This window comes from Salmo trutta, chromosome 8 (assembly GCF_901001165.1).
Source record: "Salmo trutta chromosome 8, fSalTru1.1, whole genome shotgun sequence".
Taxonomy (NCBI): domain Eukaryota; kingdom Metazoa; phylum Chordata; class Actinopteri; order Salmoniformes; family Salmonidae; genus Salmo; species Salmo trutta.
In genome coordinates, this window is record NC_042964.1 from 16,613,737 (window position 1) to 16,639,317 (window position 25,581).

Here is a 25,581-nt window from a genome sequence, read left to right on the forward strand (position 1 = left end):
TGCAGTTAGTGAGTTTAATGACGAAGAACATTGAACGATACAAAACAAGAAGTGTCTAAACATGGAAACAAACAAAATTGCCTGGTGGTTGATAACAATGGAGCGCTACATAAAGGGGAAGTAGTCAGGGAGGTGATGAAGTCCAGGTGTGCGTAATGAGGCGCAGGTGTGCGTAATGAAGGTTGCCAGGTCTGCAAAAGATGGGTTGCCGGGACCGGTGGTCAGTAGACCGGTGATGTCAAACGCTGGATAGGGGTAGCGGTCTTCTGCTTGGATAATTCCATCTGTGCCACTGAATCCAACATATTCATGATTCATCTGTAGATAAACTGGGATTAAGACAGAATAAGTCAATCGCCCAAAATACAACAAACACAATTCAATATGACTTTTGCAACACAGTAAATAGCCAATTAACAAGTTAACCAAAAATAGGTTAAATAAGGTTAAATAAGTTAAAGAATAGCTTTAAATCAGTGGCTCAGATGAAGCTATCCAAGCATTAGATATCTGCGGTGGCCATTTTATTTCGGCGAACAAAAACACATGGCACTAAGAACACCACACACAATATGGGTTGACATAACCCAGCGGAAACCAGTCTAGGGGGGGACATACACGAAACAACAAACAATTCCACACACAGACATGGGGGAACAGAGGGTTATATACACATCTAATACTGGGGGAATTGAAACCAGATGTGTAGGAAAACAAGACAAATGGAAAAATGAAAGGTGGATCGGTGATGGCTAGAAAACCGGTGACGTCGACCGCCGAACGCCGCCCGAACAGGGAGAGGAACCGACTTTGGCGGAAGTCGTGACAGCTATCTTACAAACTAATGTAACAGTATTTATTCAACCTAGCATGCAAAGGTCTCAGGTCTGTGGAAATCTTCACAATTGCTATTATAATCTGTGCAGAATCTCAAACAGCATTGATCTCCTGCACTATATAATTTTAATGTAATCTCATTCACATCGACAGGGCTAGAGTGGAGAAGATCGAGAGCTTCAAGTTCCTCAGTGTCCACATCACTAAAGATCTATCATGGTCCAAACACACCAACACAGTCATGAAGAGGGCCTACAATGCTTATTTCCCCTCAGAAAGCTGAAAAGATTTGGCATGGGCCCTCAGATCCTCAAAAACTTCTACAGCTGCACCATTGAAAGCATCTTGAATGGCTGCATCACCGCTTGATATGGCAACTGCTTGGCATCCGACCGCAAGGGGCTACAGAGGGTGGTGCGAACGGCCAAGTACATCACTGGGGCCGAGCTCCCTGCCATCCAGGACCTCTATACCAGGCGTTGTCAGAGGAAGGCCCTAAAAATTGTCAAAGACTCCAGCCACCCAAGTCATAGACGGTTTTCTCTGCTACTGCACAGCAAGCAGTACCAATGCACCAAGTCTGGAACCAACAGGACCCTGAATAGCTTAAGACTGCTAAATAGTTAGTTAAATAGTTAACCAAATAGCTACCCGGACATTGACCCTTTTTGCACTAACTTTTTTGACTCACATACGCTGCTGCTACTGTTTACTATCTGTGACTTTATTCCTAGTTATATGTACATATCTACATCATTATACATGTTACCCCTTGTATATAGTCAAGTTATCGTTACTCATTATGTATCTATTCTTGCTTTTATTATTACGTGTTTTACTTATTATGTCTCTATTTTCTTTCACTCTGCGTTGTTGGGAAGGGACCGTAATTAAGCATTTTACTATTAGTCCACACCTTTCACTTACGAAGCATGTGATGAATAACAATTGATTTGATTTCATCTGAACTGAAATCCAGGTCATTTGGTTCTGCTATTTGATGAAGCACAGTGGTAACACGTTAACTTGTTGTATAAATACAAAATACCTGACATGGTATTCCCATTTGAACTTTCTTGTGCTTTTAATTGGTTGAAAGCGCAGTGATAACACATTTAGATGACAACTAAACCAAATATCAGACATCGTTTTTCCACTGTAATTTGTTTGTGCTTTCGGATAGTTGTGATAACACATTAGAAATTCAGCAAACTTCTAGCTATCTTTTTGAGTGCGTGATTAATGGTTGAAATCTTATTGATCAACATCTCAACCAAATATGACCCAAGTTTCCATGTTGAATGGATGTGGTGTGCCCAGCGGGCAATTTGCTCTTGCTCACTAAGGATGGTGTCTGGTTGCAGTGTCTTCATTTCAGGAATGTTTTCTGAGACAAACCTGGCAAGATGCCAGCACTAGGAACTGAAAGAGGAGTTAGTAGAGAACACACATCTCCAAATGATCATAACTCTGTCTGCATTTTGTTGAGGTTAAAAGTATCAACATTTGCTCTGTTTCTTCTTGTCAGTTGTTGTTCATTGTTTAACCAGACAGAGTTAAAATAGTATTTGTTGTCTTTCAAAAACATGATCTGCGCTCTATTGAGTTTTCCTGGCATAATAGAACCAATGAAATAGTCCCGAAAAGTGCAAAACACGGTCATCTGACACTCCAGACAGGCTCTATCAAACAAAGCATTTGAAAAACAAAATACTACTTGAACCCAATGTCTGGTTTGCAACCCAGTTCATACAGACAGTGGTTGATCTCAGAGGGAACCAGTCTCTTGGGTAAACTATGGATCTCCTGCAAGGACAAAAGCCAAAGAAAATACAAAACACTGTCAGAAACAAACAAGACATAAGTTTATTATAACGCTGCTTCCTCTTAAGCCAGAGGAACAACAAGGGTATTCAAAGGCCTTGGCATATCAACTAGAAACATTTTCCACTTCCTGTGTCGTGGCTTTGAGCACAGCCTTTAGGTTCCTTTGCAAATGTAAAAACACAATTGCTTCAAACCAGAAGTAGCGCATTCAAACAACCCAAACCCTTTGGTTGATTCTATAATGACAAAAGTGGATTCTCTTTAAGTGCTTTTACAAGGGACTCATTGAATAACATCGAATGGAGGTAACTCGTGTTGTCCCCACCAACCCCAAACATCAGTTCTTCAATGTCTGTGTTCTTCAATGTCTGTACCTGCAGGTATGGGGATGGGCTCTCAGTGGAGGTCCCCTTCACATCCTGACTCTTCTTCTTCTTCTTCTTATTATTATTATTATTATTATTTTTATGTGCTTTGGGCATTACCACCACCGACCCTTCTTCCTCCTCCTCCTCCTCCTCCTCCTCCTCCTCCTCCTCCTCCTCCTCCTCCTCCTCATAGATGGACTGGAGGGACTCCTAATTCTCGTCATTCTCAAGGTGTGTGGGCTCACTGGTGCTGTCCATCACGTCCTGCCAGTTCTCCTCATAATCTGCCCATACACTCTTTTTCCCCATCCCTGAACTTACCCTCCCCGCCAGCGGGAAGCGCTCTGTCCTCCAGGGAGAGCTGGCTGCTGTGGGAGCTCCTGGGGTTCAGGGTGGTGTCGCTGGTAGGCTGGAGCTCCACTCTGGAGTCTGACAGAGCAGTGGAAAAGGGAAAGGCAAAGGTAGGTACATTTGGTGTTGTTCAGCACACACTTGGTGTTGTTCAGGACTGGAGTTGTCCACCTTGATTTAAGTTTCAAATGACACCCTATTACTCGTGTAGTAGTGGACTAATTTTAAGACCAGAGGATCTGTACTGGTCCAAGAGTAGTGTATATGGGGAATAGGATTCAATTGGAGATGGTTGAAAGTTTAAGCCAAGGTGGACAACTTCAAACCTGAAGTGTTGCACTGTGCTACACAGCATATGAGGAACTGGGAAATATTAGCAGAAACATGACATGGATATAGGCATACGCCAGGTTGATCCTATTTCACCAGGATTAAGTGTTGTTGATTTACGCACACATACAACTGACTGGAATAAGATAACACCAGAGGAGCCTGCTGAGGTGAGGACGGCTCATAATATTGGCTGGAACGAAGCAAATGGAATGGCATCAAACACGTTTGATTTATTTGATACCATTCCATCCATTCCGCTCCAGCCATTACCACAAATCAACTGTTAGATTTTTTTGTTAAATTTATGGAAGTGTTTAATCTTGCCAAGCATCAAATGTTATGTTTCCCCCCCACCAACACCCTTCTACAATGCACTGCTCTCCTCTGTGACTCACTTACATAGTAAACAAGTCTAGAACCAATAGAACCCTGAACAGTTTCTACCCCCAAGTCATAAGACTGCCAAATAGTTAGTTAAATAGTTAACCAAATAGGTTTTTCGGACAATCTGCATTGACCCTTTTTGCACAAACCTTTTTGACTCATCACATACGCTGCTGCTACTGTTAATTATCTGTCACTTTATATTTACATATAACTAGGAATAAAGTTACAGTATGTTACTAGCCGGCTGCCACCTGCAATTCTACCCTGCACCTTAGAGACTGCTGTCCTATGTACACTAAGTATGTGGACATCCCTTCAAATTTGTGGATTTGGCTATTTCAGCCACACCTGCTGCCGATAGGTGTATAAAATCGAGCAAACAGCCATGGACTCTCCATCGAAAAACATTGGTAATAGAATGGTCTTGTGAAGAGCTCAGTGACTGTCAACGTGGCACCGTCATAGGATGCCACCATTCCAACAAGTCAGTTTGTAAAATTTCTGCCCTCATAGAGGTCAACTGTAAGTGCTGTTATTGTGAAGTGGAAACGTCTAACTGCGAAGTGATAGGCCACACAGAAGGGGACTGCTGAGTGCTCAAGCTCGTAGAGCATAAAAATAACTATTCATCAGGAGCTTAATGAAAAGGGTTTCCGTAGCCAAGCAGCCACACACAAGCCTAAGATCACCATGTGCAATGCCAAGCGTCAGCTAGAGTGGTGTAAAGCTCACCTCCATTGGAGTATGGAACAATGGAAACGCGTTCTCTGGAGTGATGAATCATCATCTGTCAGTCCGACGGACATATGTAGGTTTGGCGGATGCCAGGAGAACGCTACTGTACCTGCCCCAATAAAGTTAGGTGGAGGAAGAATAATCATGGTTCGGGCTAGGCCCCTTAGTTCCAGTGAAGGGAAATCTTAAAGCTACAACATACAATGATATTCTAGACAATTCTGTGCTTCAAACTTTGTGGCAACAGTTTGGGGACGGCCCTTTCCGGTTTCAGCATGACAATGCTCCTGTGCACAAAGCGAGGTCCATACAGAAATGGTTTGTTGAGATTGGTGTGGAAGAACTTGACTGGCCTGCACAGAGCCCTGACATCAACCCCATCAAACACCTTTGGGATGAATTGGAACGCCGACTGTGAGTCAGGCCTAATCGGCCAACATCAGTGCCCGGCTTCACTAATGCTCTTGTGGCTGAATGGAAGCAGGTCTCGCAGCAATGTTCCAACATCTAGTGGAAAGCCTTCGCAGAAGAGTGGAGGCTGTTATCGGTGGGACCAACTCCATATTAATGCCCATGATTTTGGCATGAGATATTTTACAAGCTGCTGTCCACCTACTTTTGGCCATGTAATGTCCATAGTCATTGAGCACTGGTCACATTAATAATGTTTACATACTGTTTAACCCACTTCATATATACAGTTGAAGTCGAAAGTTTACATACACTTATGTTGGAGTCTTAAAACTACTTTTTCAACCACTCCACAAATTTCTTGTTAACAAACTATAGTTTTGGCAAGTCGGTTAGGACATCTACTTTGTGCGTGACACAAGTAATTTTTCCAACAATTGTTTACAGACAGATTATTTCACTTATACACTATCACAATCCCAGTGGGTCAGAAGTTTACATACACTAAGTTGACTGTGCCTTTAAACAGCTTGGAAAATTCCAGAAAATGATGTCATGCTTTAGAAGCTTCCGTTAGGCTAATTGACATCATTTGAGTCAATTGGAGGTGTACCTGTGGATGTATTTCAAGGCCTACCTTCAAACTCAGCACCTCTTTGCTTGACATCATGGGAAAATCAAAAGAAATCAGTCAAGACCTTTGAAAAAATTGTAGACCTCCACAAGTCTGGTTCATCCTTGGGAGCACCTGAAGGTACCACGTTCATCTGTACAAACAATAGTACGCAAGTATAAACACCATGGGACCACGCAGCCGTCATACCGCTCAGGAAGGAGACGCGTTCTGTCTCCTAGAGATGAACGTACTTTGGTATGAAAAGTGCAAATCAATCCCAGAACAACAGCAAAGGACCTTGTGAAGAAGCTGGTGAAAACAGATACAAAAGTATCTATATCCACAGTAAAACGAGTCCTATATCGACCTATACATAACCTGAAAGGCCGCTCAGCAAGGAAGAAGCCACTGCTCCAAAACCGCCATAAAAAAGCCATACTACGATTTGCAACTGCATATGGGGACAAAGATCATACTTTTTGGAGAAATGTCCTCTGGTCTGATGAAACAATAATTAAACTGTTTGGCCATAATGACCATCGTTATGTTTGGAGGAAAAAGGGGGAGGCTTGCAAGCCGAAGAACACCATCCCAACCGTGAAGCACGGGGTGGCCGCGTCATGTTGTGAGGGTGCTTTGCTGCAGGAGGGACTGGTGCACTTCACAAAATAGATGGCATCATGAGGGTGGAAAATTATGTGTATATATTTAAGCAACATCTTAAGACATCAGTCAGGAAGTTAAAGTTTGGTCTCAAATGGGTCTTCCAAATGGACAATGACCCCAAGCATACTTCCAAAGTTGTGGCAAAATGGCATAAGGACAACAAAGTCAAGGTATTTGTGGCCATCACAAAGCCCTGACCTCAACCCTATAGAAAATATTTGGGCAGAACTGAAAAAGCGTGTACGAGAAAGGAGGCCTACAAACCTGACTCAGTTACACCAGCTCTGTCAGGAGGAATGGGCCAAAATTCACCCAATTTATTGTGGGAAGCTTGTGGAAGGCTACCCAAAACATTTGACCCAAGTTAAACAATTTAAAGGCAGTGCTACCAAATACTAATTGAGTATATGTAAACTTCTGACCCACTGGGAATGTGATGAAAGAAATAAAAGCTGAATTTCTTTTTCTCTTTACTATTATTCGGACATTTCACATTCTTAAAATAAAGTTGTGATCCTAACTGACCTAAGACAGGGAATTTTTACTAGGATTAAATGTCAGGAATTGTGAAAAACTGAGTTTAAATGTATTTGGCTAAGGTGTATGTAAACTTCTGACTTCAACTGTATATAGTGTATTATAGTCGAGGTTCATCCTATATAACTACTGCTGAACACACCTTTTCTATTTATATACTGTCTATCTATACACACCATCATATACAGTGCCTTTGGAAAGTTTTCAGACCCCTTGATTTTGTTAGGTTACAGCCCTATTCTAAAACTGATTAAATTGTTTATTTTCCTTCATCAATCTACACGCAATAACCCATCATGAAAAAGCAAAACAGGTTTTTAGAAACATTACATTTACATAAGTATTCAGACCCTTTACTCAGTGCATTGTTGAAACACATTTGGCAGCAATTACAGCCTTGAATCTTCTTGGGTATGACGCTACAGGCTTGGCACATCTGTATTTGGGGAATTTCTCCCATTCTTCTCAGCAGGTCCTCTCAAGCTCTGTCAGGTTGGATGGGTAGCATTGCTGCACAGCTATTTTCAGCTCTCTCCAGAGATGTTCAATCATGTTCAAATCTGGGCTTTGGCTGGGCCACAAGGAAATTCAGAGGCTTGTCCCAAAGCCACTTATGCATTGTCTTGGCTGTGTGCTTAGGGTTGTTGTCCTGTTGGAAGTTGAACCTTGCCCCAGTCTGATGTCCTGAGCGCTCTGGAGTAGGTTTTCATCAAGGATCTCTCTGTACTTTGCTCCGTTCATCTTTGCCTCGACCCTGACTAGTCTCCCAGTCCCTGTCGCTGAAAAACACACCCACAGTATGATGCTGCCACCACCTTCAATGCTGCAGTAACTTTTTGGTACCCTTCCCCAGATCTGTGCCTCGACACAATCCTGTCTCTGAGCTCTATGGACAATTATTTTGACCTCAAGGCTTGGTTTTGCTATGACATGCACTGTCAACAATGGGACCTTACATAGACAGGTGTGTGCCTTTCCAAATCATGTCCAATCAATTGAATTTACCACAGGTGGACTCCAATCAAGTTGTGGAAACATCTCAAGGATGATCAATGGAAACAGGATGCACCTGAGCTAAAATTTGAGTCTCATAGCAAAGGGTCTTAATACTTATTAAAAATAAAAAACTGAAAAACTTTATTTACATATACTAGCAAAAATTTCAAAAACACTATTTTCGCTTTCTCGTTAGGGGGTATTGTGTGTAGATTGCAGATTTTTTATTTATTTAATCAATTTTAGAATAAGGCTTTAACGTAACAAAATGTAGAAAAAGGGGTCTGAATGCTTTCCGAAGGCACTGTACATGTATATTTATGGCTCTGACATTCCTCGTTGTAAAATTTATATTATTCTTAATTCCTTTCTTTTTAGTTTTTGGATTTGCGTGTATTGTTTTGTATTGTTAAGTATTACAGTTGGAGCTAGGAACTTAAGCATTCCGCAACACACTCGATAACATCTACAAAATATGTGTACGCGACAAATAATATTTGATTTTGATTTGATATCTACCTCAATTACCTCGTACCCATGCACATCGACTCGGTACTGGTGCCCCGTGTATATTGCTAAGTTATCATATCATTCTAGTCCTAGTCAATGCCACTCCGACGTTGCTCGTCCTGATATTTATATATTTCTTAATTCCATTCTTCTACTATAGATTTGTGTGTATTATTGGGACTTGTTAGATACTACTGCACTGGAACACAGGCATTTTACTACACCCACAATAACATCGGCTAAATATGTGTATGTGACCTCATTATACTATTATTACTTTTATTATTACGTGTTTTACTTTTCCATTATTTCTCCATTTTCTTTCTCTCTGCATTGTTGGGAAGGGCCAGTAAGCATTTCACTGTTAGCCTACACGTGTTGTTTACAAAGCATGTGACAAATACAATTTGATTTGATTTGAACTTTTCATGTGAGCAGATATGGGAGATTTTATTTAACAGCCATCTCCTGTTTACTTCATTAGTGCTCTGTATACACCCTAACATCATTATGGGGACATTAGACCATTTGTAACACACACACACACACACACACACATGCACTTAGGCAGACACACACACACACACACACACACACATGCACACACACACAAAGGCTCAAGGGGTTTGAATTTGAGTGCACTTGTAAAAGTACTTAACCCCTTCCTCTCCCATTTCCTGTGTAGTTTGTGTAAAATGGGTGTGTTGTATCGTTGACTTTCCTTTCTCTTGAAATTAGTATGTGCTTAGAGAAAGTGGGGGAAGGGAAAGCCGGAAAGAGGGGGAGGGAGAGAGCGAGAGCGAGAGAGAGAAACGACTCTGAGGAGACAGGAAGGGAGTGTCCCATAATGTTATGCAGGGTTAAGGTGAAAGGATTGGTGAGTGTAAGAAACTGGTCATCCATCCACAGAAAGCAGTAAAGAAGATGAAAGCCACTCAAGGACATTCACATGAGAGAGAGAGACCCCAGGATGAGTAGCTGCTGCATTAGCAACAGCTAATGGGGACCCTAATAAAATACACCCCAGAAATAATGAGAGTGAGAGAGAGAGAGAGAGAGAGAGAGACAGAGGGAGAGACAGAGACAAAGAGAATAGAAATCCATGGCTAGGTGCTTGGTGAGTGTAGCAATAGCACCCCCTCCAGGCTGTCTAGGGAAAGTGCACTGTGTGCGGACTGCGGCTGAGAATTGCTGAGAAGGTCCGTGGAGGTGAAGGAGCGGCAGATTCCCAAACTCCAATGGTGCGACTGTATTTGACCAATTCTGAAATATACACACAGCAGACAGCCCAAAGAGAAAGGAGAGAGATTGAAGGAATCATCAAATTAATAATCTTGGTAAATGTTTAGCTATCAGTCATCTTCCTATCAATAGGCTAGGTTACAAGTAGGACTAATAAGGCCTGGATGCCAAGGTATGCACTTGATGGAGATTAAATATTATCACAGATAATCAGAATATTATTGGACCTATAAAATACAAATTCGTAGCAAAGAGATGATAGTGATTTATGGTCTTGAAAGCGTGTATCTTGAGCACCTGTCGAGCTTCCCAGCTAGCAATGAGGAATCGGCCCAGAAGCGGCCCTCTTCCGGGGTGCTAGAACTGATTGAATCGGCCCAGAATTGGGTGTCGGACTCGGCCCGGAATCAAAATGAATGACTGCCCAGAATTTGCCCAAGTACGTTGGGCCATTTCAGTCTACCAGATTACCAGAATCCCCCCAGAAGCGTCCCGATGAAAATTTAAATAAATGTATACAAAATTACCCAATTTAGTAATTTTAAATATTAATATTATACATTTTATACATACAAATTAATACCCATCCACAAAAAACATTTTGTGTCGGAGGAAACGACCGTGTCGGCGTGCATGCGCCAGGCCCGCCACTACTGCACGATGGGACAGGGACATCCCAGCCGGCCAAACCCTCCCCTAACTCAAGAACGCTGGGCCAATTGTGCATCGTCATGGGTCTCGAACCAGCATCTGTAGACTTCCACCCTGCTACCATACAGCGGGTAAACGCAAGTATTTCCATGACTGGTCACAACTCCTGCAGCTCTGTCGCTCGGGAGCCTCCTATCACATAGTTGTAATGCTTATCAATTGCCTTGCACAAGTATCAAAATACAACACAGGAAAGGAATTTCATTTAAATGTGAATTGTATTTTTTGATCACAGAAACAATGAGAAAATATGGAAAAATAAATAATGCAATGTTAATTATATAAAGCAGCCTGTGTAATCACCTGCCAGAGAGTAGCCCCAAAGGCCCGAGGGCTTAAGTAATGTAATGACCCGGCTGGGTCATAAAAGGAAAAGAGACGGACTCTAGGTGTGCAGGTCAGAACACAGGTTTATTCCTAAACTGGGCTATTGTTGTGGCCACAGCCCACGCCGCTAAATGCCGAACGTACACAATTATACCATGTCGAGTTAAGGGTCACTCCCATAGGAACAGATCAAGGCCCCGAACAGAAAAGAAAGAAAGATGAGACAGTAATCCCTATTTATGCATTTCCAAATTCCGCGGGATTACCCATCATACCCCCCCCAACCTTTCCCTCTGTCCTGACATATTTAACCCCTGCTAGTAGCCATGAGAACCATAACACACCCACAAACACAGAACACAATACCGGGTCGTTACAGTAATAACTCACACCGGAATCGGCCCGAGCTCAATCCCCGCATCCTAGCCATAAGTAATACTGCTGAAGGCGTCCCAGGGCCACACGACGTCGACCGAGTCTGACTCTCAGCCGAGTGCCCCGACTCTCAGCCAGCCCAGATCCACTGTGCTAGCTGGGTTGTCCCTGGCCTGTCGCAACTCCCGAGATAGAGGAGGGTACTGAGAGAGAGAGAGGAGGGTACTGAGAGAGAGAGGAGAGGTCATGAGCAGATGAGCTCCTGCATTTTTGAGCATGTTCTTAAAAAAAGATAGATTTAGAGTTAGATAAACGTAGATTTTTTTGGGCATGGACATATACAGGATGCTACCATCTACAACATAACCACTCCAAATCAAAACCTACAACCTGATTTTGAATGGAATTACGGAATCACCTGGAAGGCTTACAACTACCAAAGATTATTACTCGAAAGCTATACAGCAAATGCTTTGGAAAACAACAGAAACCTGAAAACACCATCCAACCTGGAACTGAGTGACTCATGATTAGTCTGAAGCTATATTTTATTTCCAAAAGCCAAGAAGAAAAACACATTACATTACTTTATAAGGACTGAACGCTAAATTAAGGCTGCCAAGCTTGACACAACTTCAATTAGCACTGACGTTTCAAGTGAGAGGTGTCACAGCCCTTTAGCCCAACAATGGCAGGAGAGTCGCACAGTCTACCCCAACCAAATAGAGAGGCCTTAAAAGCTGCCTCTGGCTGTTCAGAGGTAATTAAATACAGAACCTTGTGTATGTAGAGAATGATATGACACGAAACGAGAACAAAATGAATCTCCTTATGGAAAACCAAGACACACTTTTTGCTGACTATTATAAAAATGGGATGGGGGGGGGGGGGGGGCGTTACCAAGGGGTGGAAATTCAGGATACTAGACAAGAACTCTGAGTCAGCTAATATGAATTGCTATATGTCTGGAACAGTATTGGTACAGGGCAACCTCAAACAGTTTCAGCTTGACTTTCGCCTAATCAAAGAATTAGCCAGCAGGAGAAGCTCTCCCTTGAGAAAGATACCCCCACCCCGAGTGGGTCAGACCAGACCTCTTCATTATATAACCCCACAGACGAGCAACCCCAAGAGGAAAGTCAACCTCCCAGCACAGAGTACTACTCCCTCATTGAAAGAAGGGATATGTTCACCCAGCTGGAGGTAAGGCAGGTGGAGCTGGAAAAGCAGGTGATTTCACTCCAGTCAGCACAGACCCAGACAACAGTCCAGCACAACAACACCCCCTTAACCAGACCTGGAGAGCTGGAGGTGGATAGAGACATCTGCACTCTGGACTGTAGTGAGACAACTTCAACAGGAGAAAGAGCAGGAGCAGGAGAAGAACAGAGCGCTAGAGGAGAGGATCAGACTGCTGGAGGAGAGGGTGAGAGGGATGGCATGTGACAGAACAACCCACTAGAGAGGTGGCCACCCCCGTATAGAAGCCAGCAGAACAGCCCGCCTCAGCTCCTGACAAAAGTCTCGACACCACAGCAGAACAGTCCACCCCAGACCACGTCGACAGACAAATCATGAACCCCAAGCCCAGGGGATCTCACTCCTCTGAGCAACCCCCCTGTCAGCCACCCTGATAGCCCTCCTGACAACCCCCCCCACACCCACTGAGGACATACACAAGACACAGACCATACTCCTTATGGACTCAAACGGGAGTCCACTTTTTCCCAAAAAAAGTGTGTCTAAACTCTGGTGTCCAAACACCTAGCGCGCCCTAGACCTTCTGTCTGAGGACCAACTAGGTTCACCTAGCCACATAATAATACACACAGGCACAAACGATCTGAGAGCACAGCAGGAAAGGGTGGCCACAGCACTCAAGGTAGTGATTGAAAAAGCTTCTTCTACTTTCCCCAACGCACAAGTGGTTATCTCCACCCTGCTACCACGAAATACTTCTACCCTGCTACCATACAGTGGGTAAACGCAAGTATTTCCCGTGACTGGTCCTGCAGCTCTGTCACACACTGGGTATATACATAGTATGCTTCGAGGGGACTCCTACGGTAGGTACACCTATAGTTCATCTCTTGGCAGTAGTACTGTAGAACCCAGAGTGTTCACAGTCAGCCCACTGACACCCCTATCAGGGACTGACACCCCTATTGAACAGAGCAATACTCAATCATGAGGCGTCAAAGCCAAAGGAACTGAGTAATATTAAGAAATGCTATAGATGGAAGGAATGTAGTGTAGAAACCTACCAAAAAACAATTAGGCAACAACAAATTCAATCCCGTTTAGACAACTTCCTGGACAAAACGTTCCACTGTAATAGTGAAGGTGTAAACTTGGCAGTAGAACATCTTAACAGTATATTTGACCTCTCAGCTTCCATATCAAATCTAAAAATTTCAAACAGAAAACTGAAGAAAATGAACAACAATGACAAATGGTTTGATGTAGAATGCAAAAACCTAAGAAATAAATTGAGAAACCTGTCCAACCAAAAACATAGAGACCCAGAAAACCTGAGTCTACACCTTCATTATGGTGAATCACTAAAACAATTCAGAAATACACTATGGAAAAAGAAGGAACAGCACGTCAGAAATCAGCTCAATGTAATTGAAGAATCCATAGGCTCTAACCACTTCTGGGAAAATTGGAAAACACTAAAACAAACAACACAAAGAATTATCTATCCAAAATTGAGATGTATGGATAACCACTTCTCCAATCTTTTTGGCTCTATAACAAAGACCAAACAGTAAAAACATATATATGATCAAATGCAAATCTTAGAATCAACAATTGAAGACTACCAGAACACACTGGATTCTCCAATCACTTTGAATGAACTACAGGACAAATTAAAAACCCTCCAACCCAAAAAGGCCTGTGGTGTTGATGGTATCCTCAGTGAAATGATAAACATTGTCACGAGCGTCATAAGGAGTGGACCAAAATGCAGCGGGTATATTGATCATCTTCTTTATTTTATTAAAGAAAAACCACTTAAGCAAAACAACCGACGAAAACAGTCCAGTAAGGTGCACATACTATACTGGCAACAACCACCCACAAAACACAAGTGAAACAAACCCCAACTAAATATGGCCTCCAATTAGAGGCAACGACAACCAGCCTCCTCAAATTGGAGGTCCTACCAAAACCCCAACATAGAAAAACTAGATAAACACATAGAAATAGAAAATGTAGAACATAAACCAAAAAACCTGAACCACACAAAACAAACACCCCCTGCCACACCCTGACCAAACTACAATAACAAATAACCCCTTTTACTGGTTAGGATGTGACAAACATACAGACAACAAATTCCAATTGGCTATACTAAAACACTTTAACATCATCCTTAGATCTGGGTTCTACCTCAATATTTGGAACCAAGGACTGATCACCCCAATCCACAAAAGTGGAGACAAATTTGATCGCATTAATTACCGTGGGATATGCGTCAACAGCAACCTTGGAAAAATCCTCTGCATTAACATCAGACTCATACATTTCTTCAGTGAAAACAATGTACTGAGCAAATGTCAAATTGCTTTTTACCAAATTATCGTATGACAGGCAAAGTATTCACCCTGCACACCCCAATTGACAAACAAACAAACCAAAACAAAGGCAAAGTCTTCTCATGCTTTGTTGATTTCAAAAAAGCCTTTGACTCAATTTGGCACGAGGGTCTGCTATACAAATTGATGGAAAGTGGTGTTGGGGAAAAACATATGACATTATAAAATCCATGTACACAAACAACAAGTGTGCGGTTAAAATAGGCAAGAAACATACACATTTCTTCCCACAAGGCCATGGGGTGAGACAGGGATGCAGCTTAAGCTCCACCCTCTTCAACATATATATCAACGAATTGGCGAGGGCACTAGAAAAGTCTGCAGCACCCGGCCTCACCCTACTAGAATCTGAAGTCAAATGTCTACTGTTTGCTGATGATCTAGTCTTCTGTCACCAACCAAGGAGGGCCTACAGCAGCACCAAGATCTTCTGCACAGATTCTGCCGGACCTGGGCCCTGACAGTAAATCTCAGTAAGACCAAAATAATGGTGTTCCATAAAAGGTCCAGTCGCCAGGACCACAAATACAAATTCCGTCTAGGCACCGTTTCCCTAGTCCACACAAAAAACGATACATACCTTGGCCTAAACATTAGCGCCAAAGGTAACTTCCACAAAGCTCTGAACGATCTGAGAGACAAGGCAAGAAGGGTATTCTATGCCATCAAAAGGAACATAAATTTCGACATACAAATTAGGATCTGACTAAAAATACTTGAATCAGTTATAGAACCCATTGCCCTTTATGGTTGTGAGGTCTGCTCGCCAACCAAGAATTCACAAAATAGGACAAACACCAAATTGAGACTGCATGCAGAATTCTGCAAAAATATCCTCAGTGTACAACTTAAAACACCAAATAATGCATGCAGAGCAGAATTAGGCCGATACCCGCTAATGATCAAAATCCAGAAAAGAGCTGTTAAATTCTACAACCACCTAAAAGGAAGCGATTCCCTAACCTTCCATGACAAAGCCATCACCTACAGAGAGATGAACCTGGAGAAAAGTCCCCTAAGCAAGCTGGTCCTGGGGCTCTGTTCACAAACACAAACAGACCCCACAGAGCCCCAGGACAGCAACACAATTAGACCCAACCAAATCATGAGAAAACAAAAAGATAATTACTTGACACATTGGAAAGAATTTTTAAAAAAAACTGAGCAAACTAGAACGCTATTTGGCTCTAAACAGTGAGTACACAGTGGCAGAATACCTGACCACTGTGACTGACCCAAACTTAAGGAAAGCTTTGACTATGTACAGACTCAGTGAGCATAGCCTTGCTATTGAGAAAGGCCGCCATAGGCAGACCTGGCTCTCAAGAGAAGACAGGCTATGTGCACACTACCCACAAAATGAGGTGGAAACTGAGCTGCACTTCCTAACCTCTTGCCAAATGTATGACCATATTAGAGACACATATTTCCCTCAGATTACACAGATCCACAAAGAATTTGAAAACAAAGGCGATTTTGATAAACTCCCATATCTACTGAGTGAAATACCACAGTGTGCCATCACAGCAACTAGATTTGTGACCTGTTGCCACAAGAAAAGGGCAACCGGTGAAGAACAAACACCACTGTAAATACAACCCATATTTATGTTTATTTATTTTCCCTTTTGTACTTTAACCATTTGCACATCGTTACAACACTGTATGACATAATATGACATTTGTATTGTCTTTATTCTTTTGGAACTTCTGTGAGTGTGATGTTTACTGTTCATTTTTATTGTTTATTTCACTTTTGTATACTATCTATTTCACTTGCTTTGGCAATGTTAACATATGTTTCCCATGACAATAAAGCCCCTTGAATTGAATTGAATTATATAGATGGTAGTGCATTTTGAATGATCCGATATTCTCTTCCCCTTATCTCTCAGAAGATACTCTGAGGATAGAGAAGAAAAGGAAACCGGAACTAAAAATCAATCAAATAGACTTCTGAATGTATCTGTTCGCATGACAGTAACCAGCCATTCTAGAACTGTTATCACAAGACAGAGAACTTAACTTCACAATGCTATGTGATGTCATAATGTAACTTCGAGGCAACGGTGAATAGAATCACAAAACAAGGCATGACGTAGCCTAGATCAACTTTTATCAGATAAAATTAACAATTTATCACAGGGTTGACCACAAGATGGCCCTGTTGCATAAGTAAAGAACCCCTTTACCGTCCCTATAACAAGCAATTGGTTCACAGTGACATTCATCTTTTATACCTAAAACCATAGGTTATCATTGTGTATAAAAAAACATATTCTACAACAGCATGTCAATAGTTTTACCATAATTTTACAATTGCAGCGAGTTACTGCTGAAATTATTATTTTGCTTGTCATCAGTATCACAGGTGTTTCTGGGTCACAGTCTTGCTGCTGCATGTGTACGTGTCATCCGTTTCCTGCCTACGCTGTCCAAGGTGCTGCATTCGAGATTATGGTTAAAATCAACATTATGGTTAACCAACATGGTGAGCCGAGATGTCAAACTGAGCTGTGCTCACTGCTCTCATCCTGTGTAAAGTTTTAGTAGGTTATATGTGAATAGGCTACAGAACCCATAGTCTTTTTTTTTTACTAGGCAAATTAGGCTACTGGATATTGGGCCAGATAGTTCAATGTCGGACAATACTGCTTCACAAATGTTTCACTCCTGTCCTGATAGGCTATCACCACCCCCCACCCTCCCTCTTTTTTTGGTCCACTGAAACAGGAAGTTTAACGGCTGCTGCTTACCCGCGTTCTCTTTATTTCACCTCTATAGATACACACTCTCAGTCGCCTCACCCAGACACCCACGGATATTGTTACAGATATATCAGCGCAATGGAGGTATTCAAGGAGGCAGTGGATTACCTTGAGACACAGCATATCCCAGGCAAGTACATTAGTGTGTGTGTGTGTGTGTGTGTGTGTGTGTGTGTGTGTGTGTGTGTGTGTGTGTGTTTTGAATGCATGTTTTCTTTCTGTGTTAATGATGTGTGTGTTTCTACTCTACCTCAGTGGAGGCTGTCGGTGGTACAGGGTCTGATCCACTGGAGGACGATGTGTTCCCAGAGGAGGATGTGTTCTCCCCCCTCCAGACAGGCAGCATGGACCTGCCCGACACCCCCGTGAGTTATTGCACTATGGCGCCTTCCATGGCGCCTACCTCTCCTATTGGTCACACGAAACACACACACGCTCACACACACACACACATACATACACACACACATTTACAGCAGAGTGTTTTCTCTGTCTTTAAGGTCCTGCGTACCCCGGAAGATATGCTGGTCAGGAGGCTCATGGTCCTGAGAACGGTCCTGGACAGTGAGAAGATCTACCTCAATGAGCTAGAGACACTGTTAATGGTAACACACACACACACATGAACACACTGCTCAGGGGCTTTGGTGTGTTTATTTGTTTCTAAGGGTCCTTAAGCACGCGGTTATGTATTGTGGCATACAGCATCACTTGCAATAACAATTACAACACATGTTTTATATCGGCTCTGTTGTCGGGTGGCACACTGCTTCCTCCTGTAGCCACAACACTTCTGTAATTCTTTGTTGAGAGAATGACTTCTGTCTTTTGTCCAGGGCTTGATTTCATTATGAAAACCATGCTCCCTTCCCTCTCTACCTGCTGACTCCACCTCACAGTGGTGAAAGGGATAAGGTGTAATATTTATGGTAGCTCATGGTGTAATATGGTAATATCTCCACCTAAGCTTCTGGAAAGGATTGTTTTCTCCATATTGCTTACACCTAGTGAACTAGGGCTGAGGGAAGTGGGTGAGGTTTTGTATTGGAATTTGACCAGAGTATATTACAAGTAGGCAGCATTAGGAGTGAGTGAGTGTGATAGGAAGTGGTTTTGCAATAACGAGTGACCAAGTCCTTTTTTTTATCTCTTAATTTCTCTTCTCCTTTATCTCCATCTCATTATAATAGTCATGCTTCTGCTTTTGTGTCAACAAGCAACACAAATAGAGAAACAACCCCCATTTTGGTTGGTATCGTAAGGTTGGTCAGACCCACCCATGTTGAAAAGTTTGGGCTGTTCTTCCAGACGCTTGTGTTTAGTGTGAGTGCTGTATGACAGTGTGTAAAGCTTAGTGTGTAAGAGAGAATTTGTAGTTTGTGTGCGCTGTGAGAGTGGGTGTCAAAAAGGCTTTTGACAGATACATGTGTACTGTGTGTCTATATTTACCAACGTGTGAACATTTAAGCTGTGCTCGTCACTGTCTTCTCACCTCCCTCTTTCTCAACTTTTTTTCTCACACCCACTTTTTGTCTCTCTCTCTCTCCCCCCATCCCCTCCCTCACCTCCTTCCTTCCCCAGCCTATGAAGGCCTTGAAGGCCACAGCAGGGACGTCTCAGCCAGTTCTATCCAGCCAGCAGGTCCGATCTGTGTTCTATCAGGTGCCTGAGCTCAGAGACCTGCACAGAGACTTCTACACTTGCCTGAGGGACCGCCTGGGGCCGCTGGGGCCACAAATACACCCAGAGACAGACCCGGGGCAGGGGCCGGGGAAAGAGCAGGGGCAAATGGGCTTCCACCTAACTGTTGGAGACCTCTTCCTTAAGATTGTGAGTTACTCCTTCTGCTCCATCCATCCATCCTTTTATTGACCCACTATCAGCTACAGGTGTCTTATTTCACACCTATTCTCACACACACAGGTGAGCCAGCTAGGTGTGTATCGTGGTTTCATAGATAACTATGAGAGTGCTGTGGAGATCGTGAGGAGGTGTACTCAGACTGATCAGCGCTTCAGAATACTGGCTGAGGTAAGATTCAGAATACTGTCTGGGGTAAGCTTCAGAATACTGGCTGATGTAAGCTTTCAGAATACTGGCTGATGTAAGCTTCAGAATACTGGCCGATGTAAACTTCAGCATACTGGCCGGGGTAAGCTTCAGAATACTGGCCGGGGTAAGCTTCAGAATACTGGCCGGGTGTCACGTCTGTGTGTAGAATCGGACCAAGGCGCAGCGTGAGTATCGTTCCACATCTTTATTATTATGTGAAACTTAGCCAAACAAACAATAAACAAACCGTGACGACAGCGGTGCAACATGCACTAACTCAAAATAATCTCCCACAAACACAGTGGGAAAAACAACTACTTAAATATGATCCCCAATTAGAGACAACGATGACCAGCTGCCTCTAATTGGGAATTATACAAAAACCCCAACATAGAAAAAAGAAACTAGAACACAACATAGAAATAAATAAACTAGATAAATCCCCCAGTCACGCCCTGACCTACTCTACCATAGAAAATAAGAGCTCTCTATGGTCAGGACGTGACACCAGGGTAAGTTTCAGAATACTGGCCGGGGTAGTTTCAGAATACTATCCGGGTAAGTTTCAGAATACTGACCGGGGTAGTTTCAGAATACTAGCTGGGGTAAGTTTCAGAATACTTGCCGGGGTAAGCTTCAGAAAACTGGCCGGCGTAGTTTCAGAATACTAGCCGGGGTAAGTTTCAGAATACTAGCCGGGATAAGCTTCAGAATACTGGCCGGGGTAGTTTCAAAATACTAGCCGGGGTAAGCTTCAGAATACTAGCCGGGTTAAGTTTCAGAATACTAGCCGGGGTAAGTTTCAGAATACTAGCCGGGGTAAGCTTAAGAATACTGTCCGGGGTAGTTTCAAAATACTAGCCGGGGTAAGTTTCAGAATACTAGCCGGGGTAAGCTTCAGAATACTGGCCGGGGTAAGCTTCAAAATACTAGCCGGGGTAAGTTTCAGAATACTGGCCGCGGTAGTTTCAAAATACTAGCCGGGGTAAGTTTCAGAATACTAGCCGGGGTAAGATTCAGAATACTAGCCGGGGTAAGCTTCAGAATACTAGCCGGGGTAAGCTTCAGAATACTAGCCGGGGTAAGCTTCAGAATACTAGCCGGGGTAAGCTTCAGAATACTGGCCGGGGTAAACTTCAGAATACTAGCCGGGGTAAGCTTCCGAATACTGGCCGAGGTAAGCTTCAGAATACTGGCCGGGGTAAGCTTCAGAATACTGGCCGGGGTAAGCTTCAGAATACTGGCCGGGGTAAGCTTCAGAATACTGGCTGGGGTAAGCTTCAAAATACTGGCTGGGGTAAGCTTCAGAATACTAGCCGGGGTAAGCTTCAAAATACTGGCTTTGGTAAGCTTCAGAATACTGGCCGGGGTAAGCTTCAGAATACTGGCTGGGGTAAGCTTCAGAATACTGGCCGGGGTAAGAGAGACAGATATTACTGATTTGGAAATGTGTGCATTGCAACATCTCTCTCTCTCTAACTCTCTCTCTCTCTCTCTCTCTGTCTCTATGCAGTTGTTATCTCGAACAAAACACATTAATTATTCGAAAATTCATAGTTGAAGTTATGCGATATTACAACCTTCTCACACTCCCTCTCTCCTGTTTTCAGAGTATGATGTTTTATAATGGATCAGACAAATCTAAGACTGAATACACCTTTGAGGGTAAGATGAAGGTTTTACCTCTTGTTAAAGAGTCACTGCATGTTCCTCCACCCGCCACTGCATGAATCACATGTTGTTTGAATCCCTCCAGCTCTCCTGTACAAGCCTCTGGACAGAATCACCAAGACAACCTTAGTGCTGCATGTAAGAGTGTCCCCCCCCATTCCGTCCATCCATTCATTTATCTGTAACCACCGACACTCATCTCTAAACTTACCACTCTATCTCCTGTCTTCCTCCCCTTCCCACTTTCTTTCATCCTTCCTCTTTTCTCCCTCCTCTCTCTCCCGTCTCCTGTATAGGACCTGTTGAAGCACACTCCCCAGACGCATGGTGACCACCCCGTGCTGCTGGAGGCTCTGAGACTGTCCCAGAGCTTCCTGTCTGGGGTCAACGAGGGGTCACAGTGCAAACAAGAGGTCACCCTCAGCAGGGGCATGGTGAGATGGACAGAGAAGGGACACACACAGACAGACAGACAGACAGACAGACAGACAGACGTAGATCCACGCACTTGCACACACACTTACGATGCACAGTGCACACACCCTTATGATGCACACACATGGACACACACACCTACTTTAACGACACACCCTCAAATAGTTTCACACACCATATCACCATCGCTGTATGTGTGTGTGTGTTGCAGCGGCGTCAGCTGATGCGTGATGGCTTCGTGGTGGATATGTGTGAGGGGGGGCGTAACCTTTGCCATCTCTTCCTGTACACTGACCTGCTGCTGTGCACCAAACTCAAGGGCGGGGCCCAAGGGTGAGTGACAGGTCCAGAATGTGTGTGTTGAAGTTTATTAAGAGACTTTCTTTTTTTTAAATCACACAGAATGTGTGTGCATGCATTTGTCCATTTGTTTGTTCATTTGTGTGTGTGTGCGTGTGTGTGTGTGTGTGTGCGTGTGTGTGTGCGTGTGTGTGTGTGTGTGTGTGTGTGTCCTATCTCCCAGTAAGCAGGCCCAGTACAGGTTCTGTTGGTACCTGCCTCTAGCTGGACTGAAACTCCACTGGGGACCAGAGATTGAGCGCACCACAGACACACACCAGCGCATACACACCATGAGAGCTAAGATGTACGTCCTCAGACACGAACTGCGACAGATCATGGTGAGTCTTTATGTGTGTGTGTGGGGTGTGTGAGTGAGTGTGTGTGTGTGTGTGTGTGTGTGTGTGTGTGTGTGTGTGTGTGGTGAGTGAGTGAGTGAGTGAGTGTATTACCCAATAGAACCATTACTCTGTAAAGTAGTCAGATTTAAAATATTAACTTTGTGTGTGTGTGTGTGTGTGTGTGTGTGTGTGTGTGTGTGTGTGTGTGAGTGTATTACCCAATAGAACCATTACTCTGTAAAGTAATCAGATTTAAAATATTAACTTTGTGTGTGTGTGTGTGTGTGTGTGTGTCCTACAGAAGAATGTCCCACTGAAGTCCTTGGCCACTCGAACTACAGAGCGAGGCAGGAAGAAGATGGAGCAGCTTGAACTGATGTTTCTCACACACTCTCCCTTCCTCCCCCTGGAACTACACAGCCCCAGCGGCAAGGTATACACACACACACACACACACACACACACACACACACACACACACACACACACACACACACATACATTTGTTTTACGATCCTTGTGGGGACCAAACAATTGATTCCCATTCAAAATACTATTTTCTCTAACACTTAACCCTAACCATAACCCTAAATTTAACCCCTAACCCTAATTCTAACCCTAATTCTAACCCTAACCCCTAAGCCTAAAATAGCCTTTTTGGTTGTGGGGGACCAGCGAAATGTCTCCACTTGTTTGAATTTTCCGTGTTTTACTATCCTTGTGAGGACTTCTGGTCCCCACAAGGATAGTAAAACCAAAAAGACACACACACACACACACACACACACACACACACACACACACACCTAAACCCTCATACACATACATCCCCCTCTGTGTGCGTTATTTTTCAGAGCCACACTCTGGTGATGTCATCTCTGTATGAACTAGAGGAGTGGAGAGAGGCCATCCACAAACTCACCGGAGATAGTGAGTGAGAGGGTAGTGTGTGTAGGTGTGGGAGTGAGTGAGTGAGCGAGTGAGTGAGTGAGTGAGTGAATTAGTTAATGAGGGAGTGAGGGAGTGAGTGAGTGAATGGTGTATGAGTGATTAAGTGGGTACTGTATGTGAGTGAGTGAGTGAGTGAGTGAGTGAGTGAGTGAGTGAGTGAGTGAGTGAGTGAGTGAGAAATTGTGTAAGTATGTGAGTGTGTGAGAGAGTGAGTGATTGAGTGAATGAGTGTCTGAGTGAGTTTGTGAGTGTGTGAGTGAGTGATTGAGTGAATGAGTGAGCAGGTGTGTGAGTGAATTAGTTAATGAGTGAGTGAGGGAGTGAGTGAGTGAATGGTGTATGAGTGATTAAGTGGGTACTGTACGTGAGTGAGTTAATGAGTGAATGAGTGAGTGACTGAGTGAGTGACTGAGGGAGTGAGTGAATGGTGTGTGAGTGATTAAGTGTGTTCTGTATGTGAATAAGTGAGTTAATGAGGGAATGAGTAAGTGAGTGAGTGAGACAGGACATCAATGGTTGTAGTTTGTTGCACAGTATGTCATTCAAGTGGTCTATGATGTATGTGTGTGTGTGTGTGTGTGTGTTATTTCTCAGACATAGAAACAATTCCTCCAGATCTGCTCACCTTGACCAGCTCCTGTGTCAAACTGAGAATGACCCAACAGCCTCCCCTACACAGCATACTGCCTCGTGAGACATCGTTTCAGACACACCTTTCTCATGATCACTTCCGTTCACTTTCTCTCTCTTTATCTACCATACTCTACATTTCACCGTCTCACTTGCTCTCTGTCGCTCTCTCTCATGAAGTGCAATTGGTTTGATGACACATTCAATTCGTTTTAGCCCAATTTTTATAAGTATTTCAATTTGAATTTGTTTTTTAATGGCGCAGAATGCCCTGCGTGCTTTCTCTTTCAGTTAATTCATTGCCTCATTTAGGTGTCCAGTTGAGCTTATTTTTATTTAAATGTGCTGTGTGCAGTACTCTATATATTTTGTACCAATTGAGAACTTTAGTTTAATTCCCTGAGATTTGTATCTTCTCTGGAAAATCATTATTTTTGTATTTTTGGGTTTACTGCCAGGGCCCAGGTCTGGCTGTACTGTTCTAGCAGGTCCAGGCTCTGCTGTAAGCCATGTGCTGTGGGTGACAGCAGGCACAGGTCATCTGCGAAGAGCTGGCATTTAACCTATGAATAGTGGAAACTAAAACCAGGGGCTGAGGATTTTTTTAGAATAGTGGCCAATTCGTTGATGTAAATATTGAAGTGCAGGGCTCAGATGGCAACCCTGGCGAAGGCCCTGCCCATGGTTAAATAATTCTGTTCTTTTCTTTCCAATTTTGATGCTGCAAAGGTCATATGTTTTACCCCCTACACCACTTTCAATAACTTTGTATAACAGTCCTGTATGCCAAATAGAATCAAATGCTTTTTGGAAGTTGATAAAGCAAGCAAATATTTTGGTATTATTTTGGTGGACATGTTTGTCTATCAGGGTGTGTAGGGTGTAAATATGATCGGTCGTGCGATGTTTTGGTATAAATCCAATTAGGCTTTTACTCAAGACATTGTGCTTATTAAGGAAGTTTAGAACTCTTACATTTATAATACTACGGAAAACCTTCCCCAGGTTACTGTAAAAAAAAATGCCTCTGTAATTGTTAGGGTCAGTTTTGTCTCCGTTCTTAAAGATTGGAGTTATGAGTCCCTGATTCCAGATGTCAGGGAAATAACCTACACTCAGGATCAAATTAAACAGTTTTAATATAGCCAATTGAAATTTTGCACTAGTGAATTTGAGCATCTCATTTAGGACGCCCCATGCTTTTTTAAATCTGAGGGCCTGAAGTTTCTTATAGAGCTCCTGGTCAGTAATTGGGGAGTCCAATGGATTTTGATTGGCCTTTATAGCTTTTTGTAATCCATTCAACTTCTCATGAATTTGGCATTGTTCTGCGTTTGCAACAATTTGAACGGTGTTGTAGAGTGTTTTAAAATGGGTTTTCCATATGTGACCATTTTGTATCGCTAATTCTTCTAGTTTCGATTTATTTAGTTTTTTCCAATTTTGCCAGAAGTTGTTTGTGTTTATGGATTCCTCAATTAGTGTCAGCTGCTTGCTGTTGTACTGTGCTTTTTTGGTTCCGAGTGTACGTTTATAGAGTTTTAAAGTCTCACAATAATGAAGG

At 43.1% G+C, this 25,581-nt stretch overlaps 1 protein-coding gene and 1 long non-coding RNA gene across 2 annotated transcripts in view; one reads left to right on the plus strand and one right to left on the minus strand.

Annotated features, from left to right (window-relative positions):
* On the minus strand, positions 1-17,906 carry LOC115198286 (uncharacterized). The gene is made up of 3 exons (XR_003879202.1): positions 17,849-17,906; positions 3,354-3,461; positions 1-329 (listed from the first exon to the last, which is right to left on the minus strand). It is a non-coding gene; the product is annotated as an uncharacterized LOC115198286 (long non-coding RNA).
* The window catches only part of si:dkey-33c9.6 (active breakpoint cluster region-related protein), a 16,239-nt gene continuing 8,158 nt past the window's right edge, over positions 17,501-25,581 (plus strand). Inside the window, exons 1-13 of the mRNA XM_029760150.1 lie at positions 17,501-17,728; positions 17,854-17,963; positions 18,099-18,203; positions 19,180-19,428; positions 19,522-19,629; positions 21,261-21,315; positions 21,407-21,459; positions 21,618-21,755; positions 21,968-22,089; positions 22,280-22,436; positions 22,738-22,869; positions 23,291-23,366; positions 23,982-24,077. Of these exons, the coding sequence (XP_029616010.1) occupies positions 17,677-17,728; positions 17,854-17,963; positions 18,099-18,203; positions 19,180-19,428; positions 19,522-19,629; positions 21,261-21,315; positions 21,407-21,459; positions 21,618-21,755; positions 21,968-22,089; positions 22,280-22,436; positions 22,738-22,869; positions 23,291-23,366; positions 23,982-24,077 (1,453 nt within the window). The 5' untranslated portion in view covers positions 17,501-17,676. The remainder of the gene's footprint in view (positions 17,729-17,853; positions 17,964-18,098; positions 18,204-19,179; positions 19,429-19,521; positions 19,630-21,260; positions 21,316-21,406; positions 21,460-21,617; positions 21,756-21,967; positions 22,090-22,279; positions 22,437-22,737; positions 22,870-23,290; positions 23,367-23,981; positions 24,078-25,581) is intronic.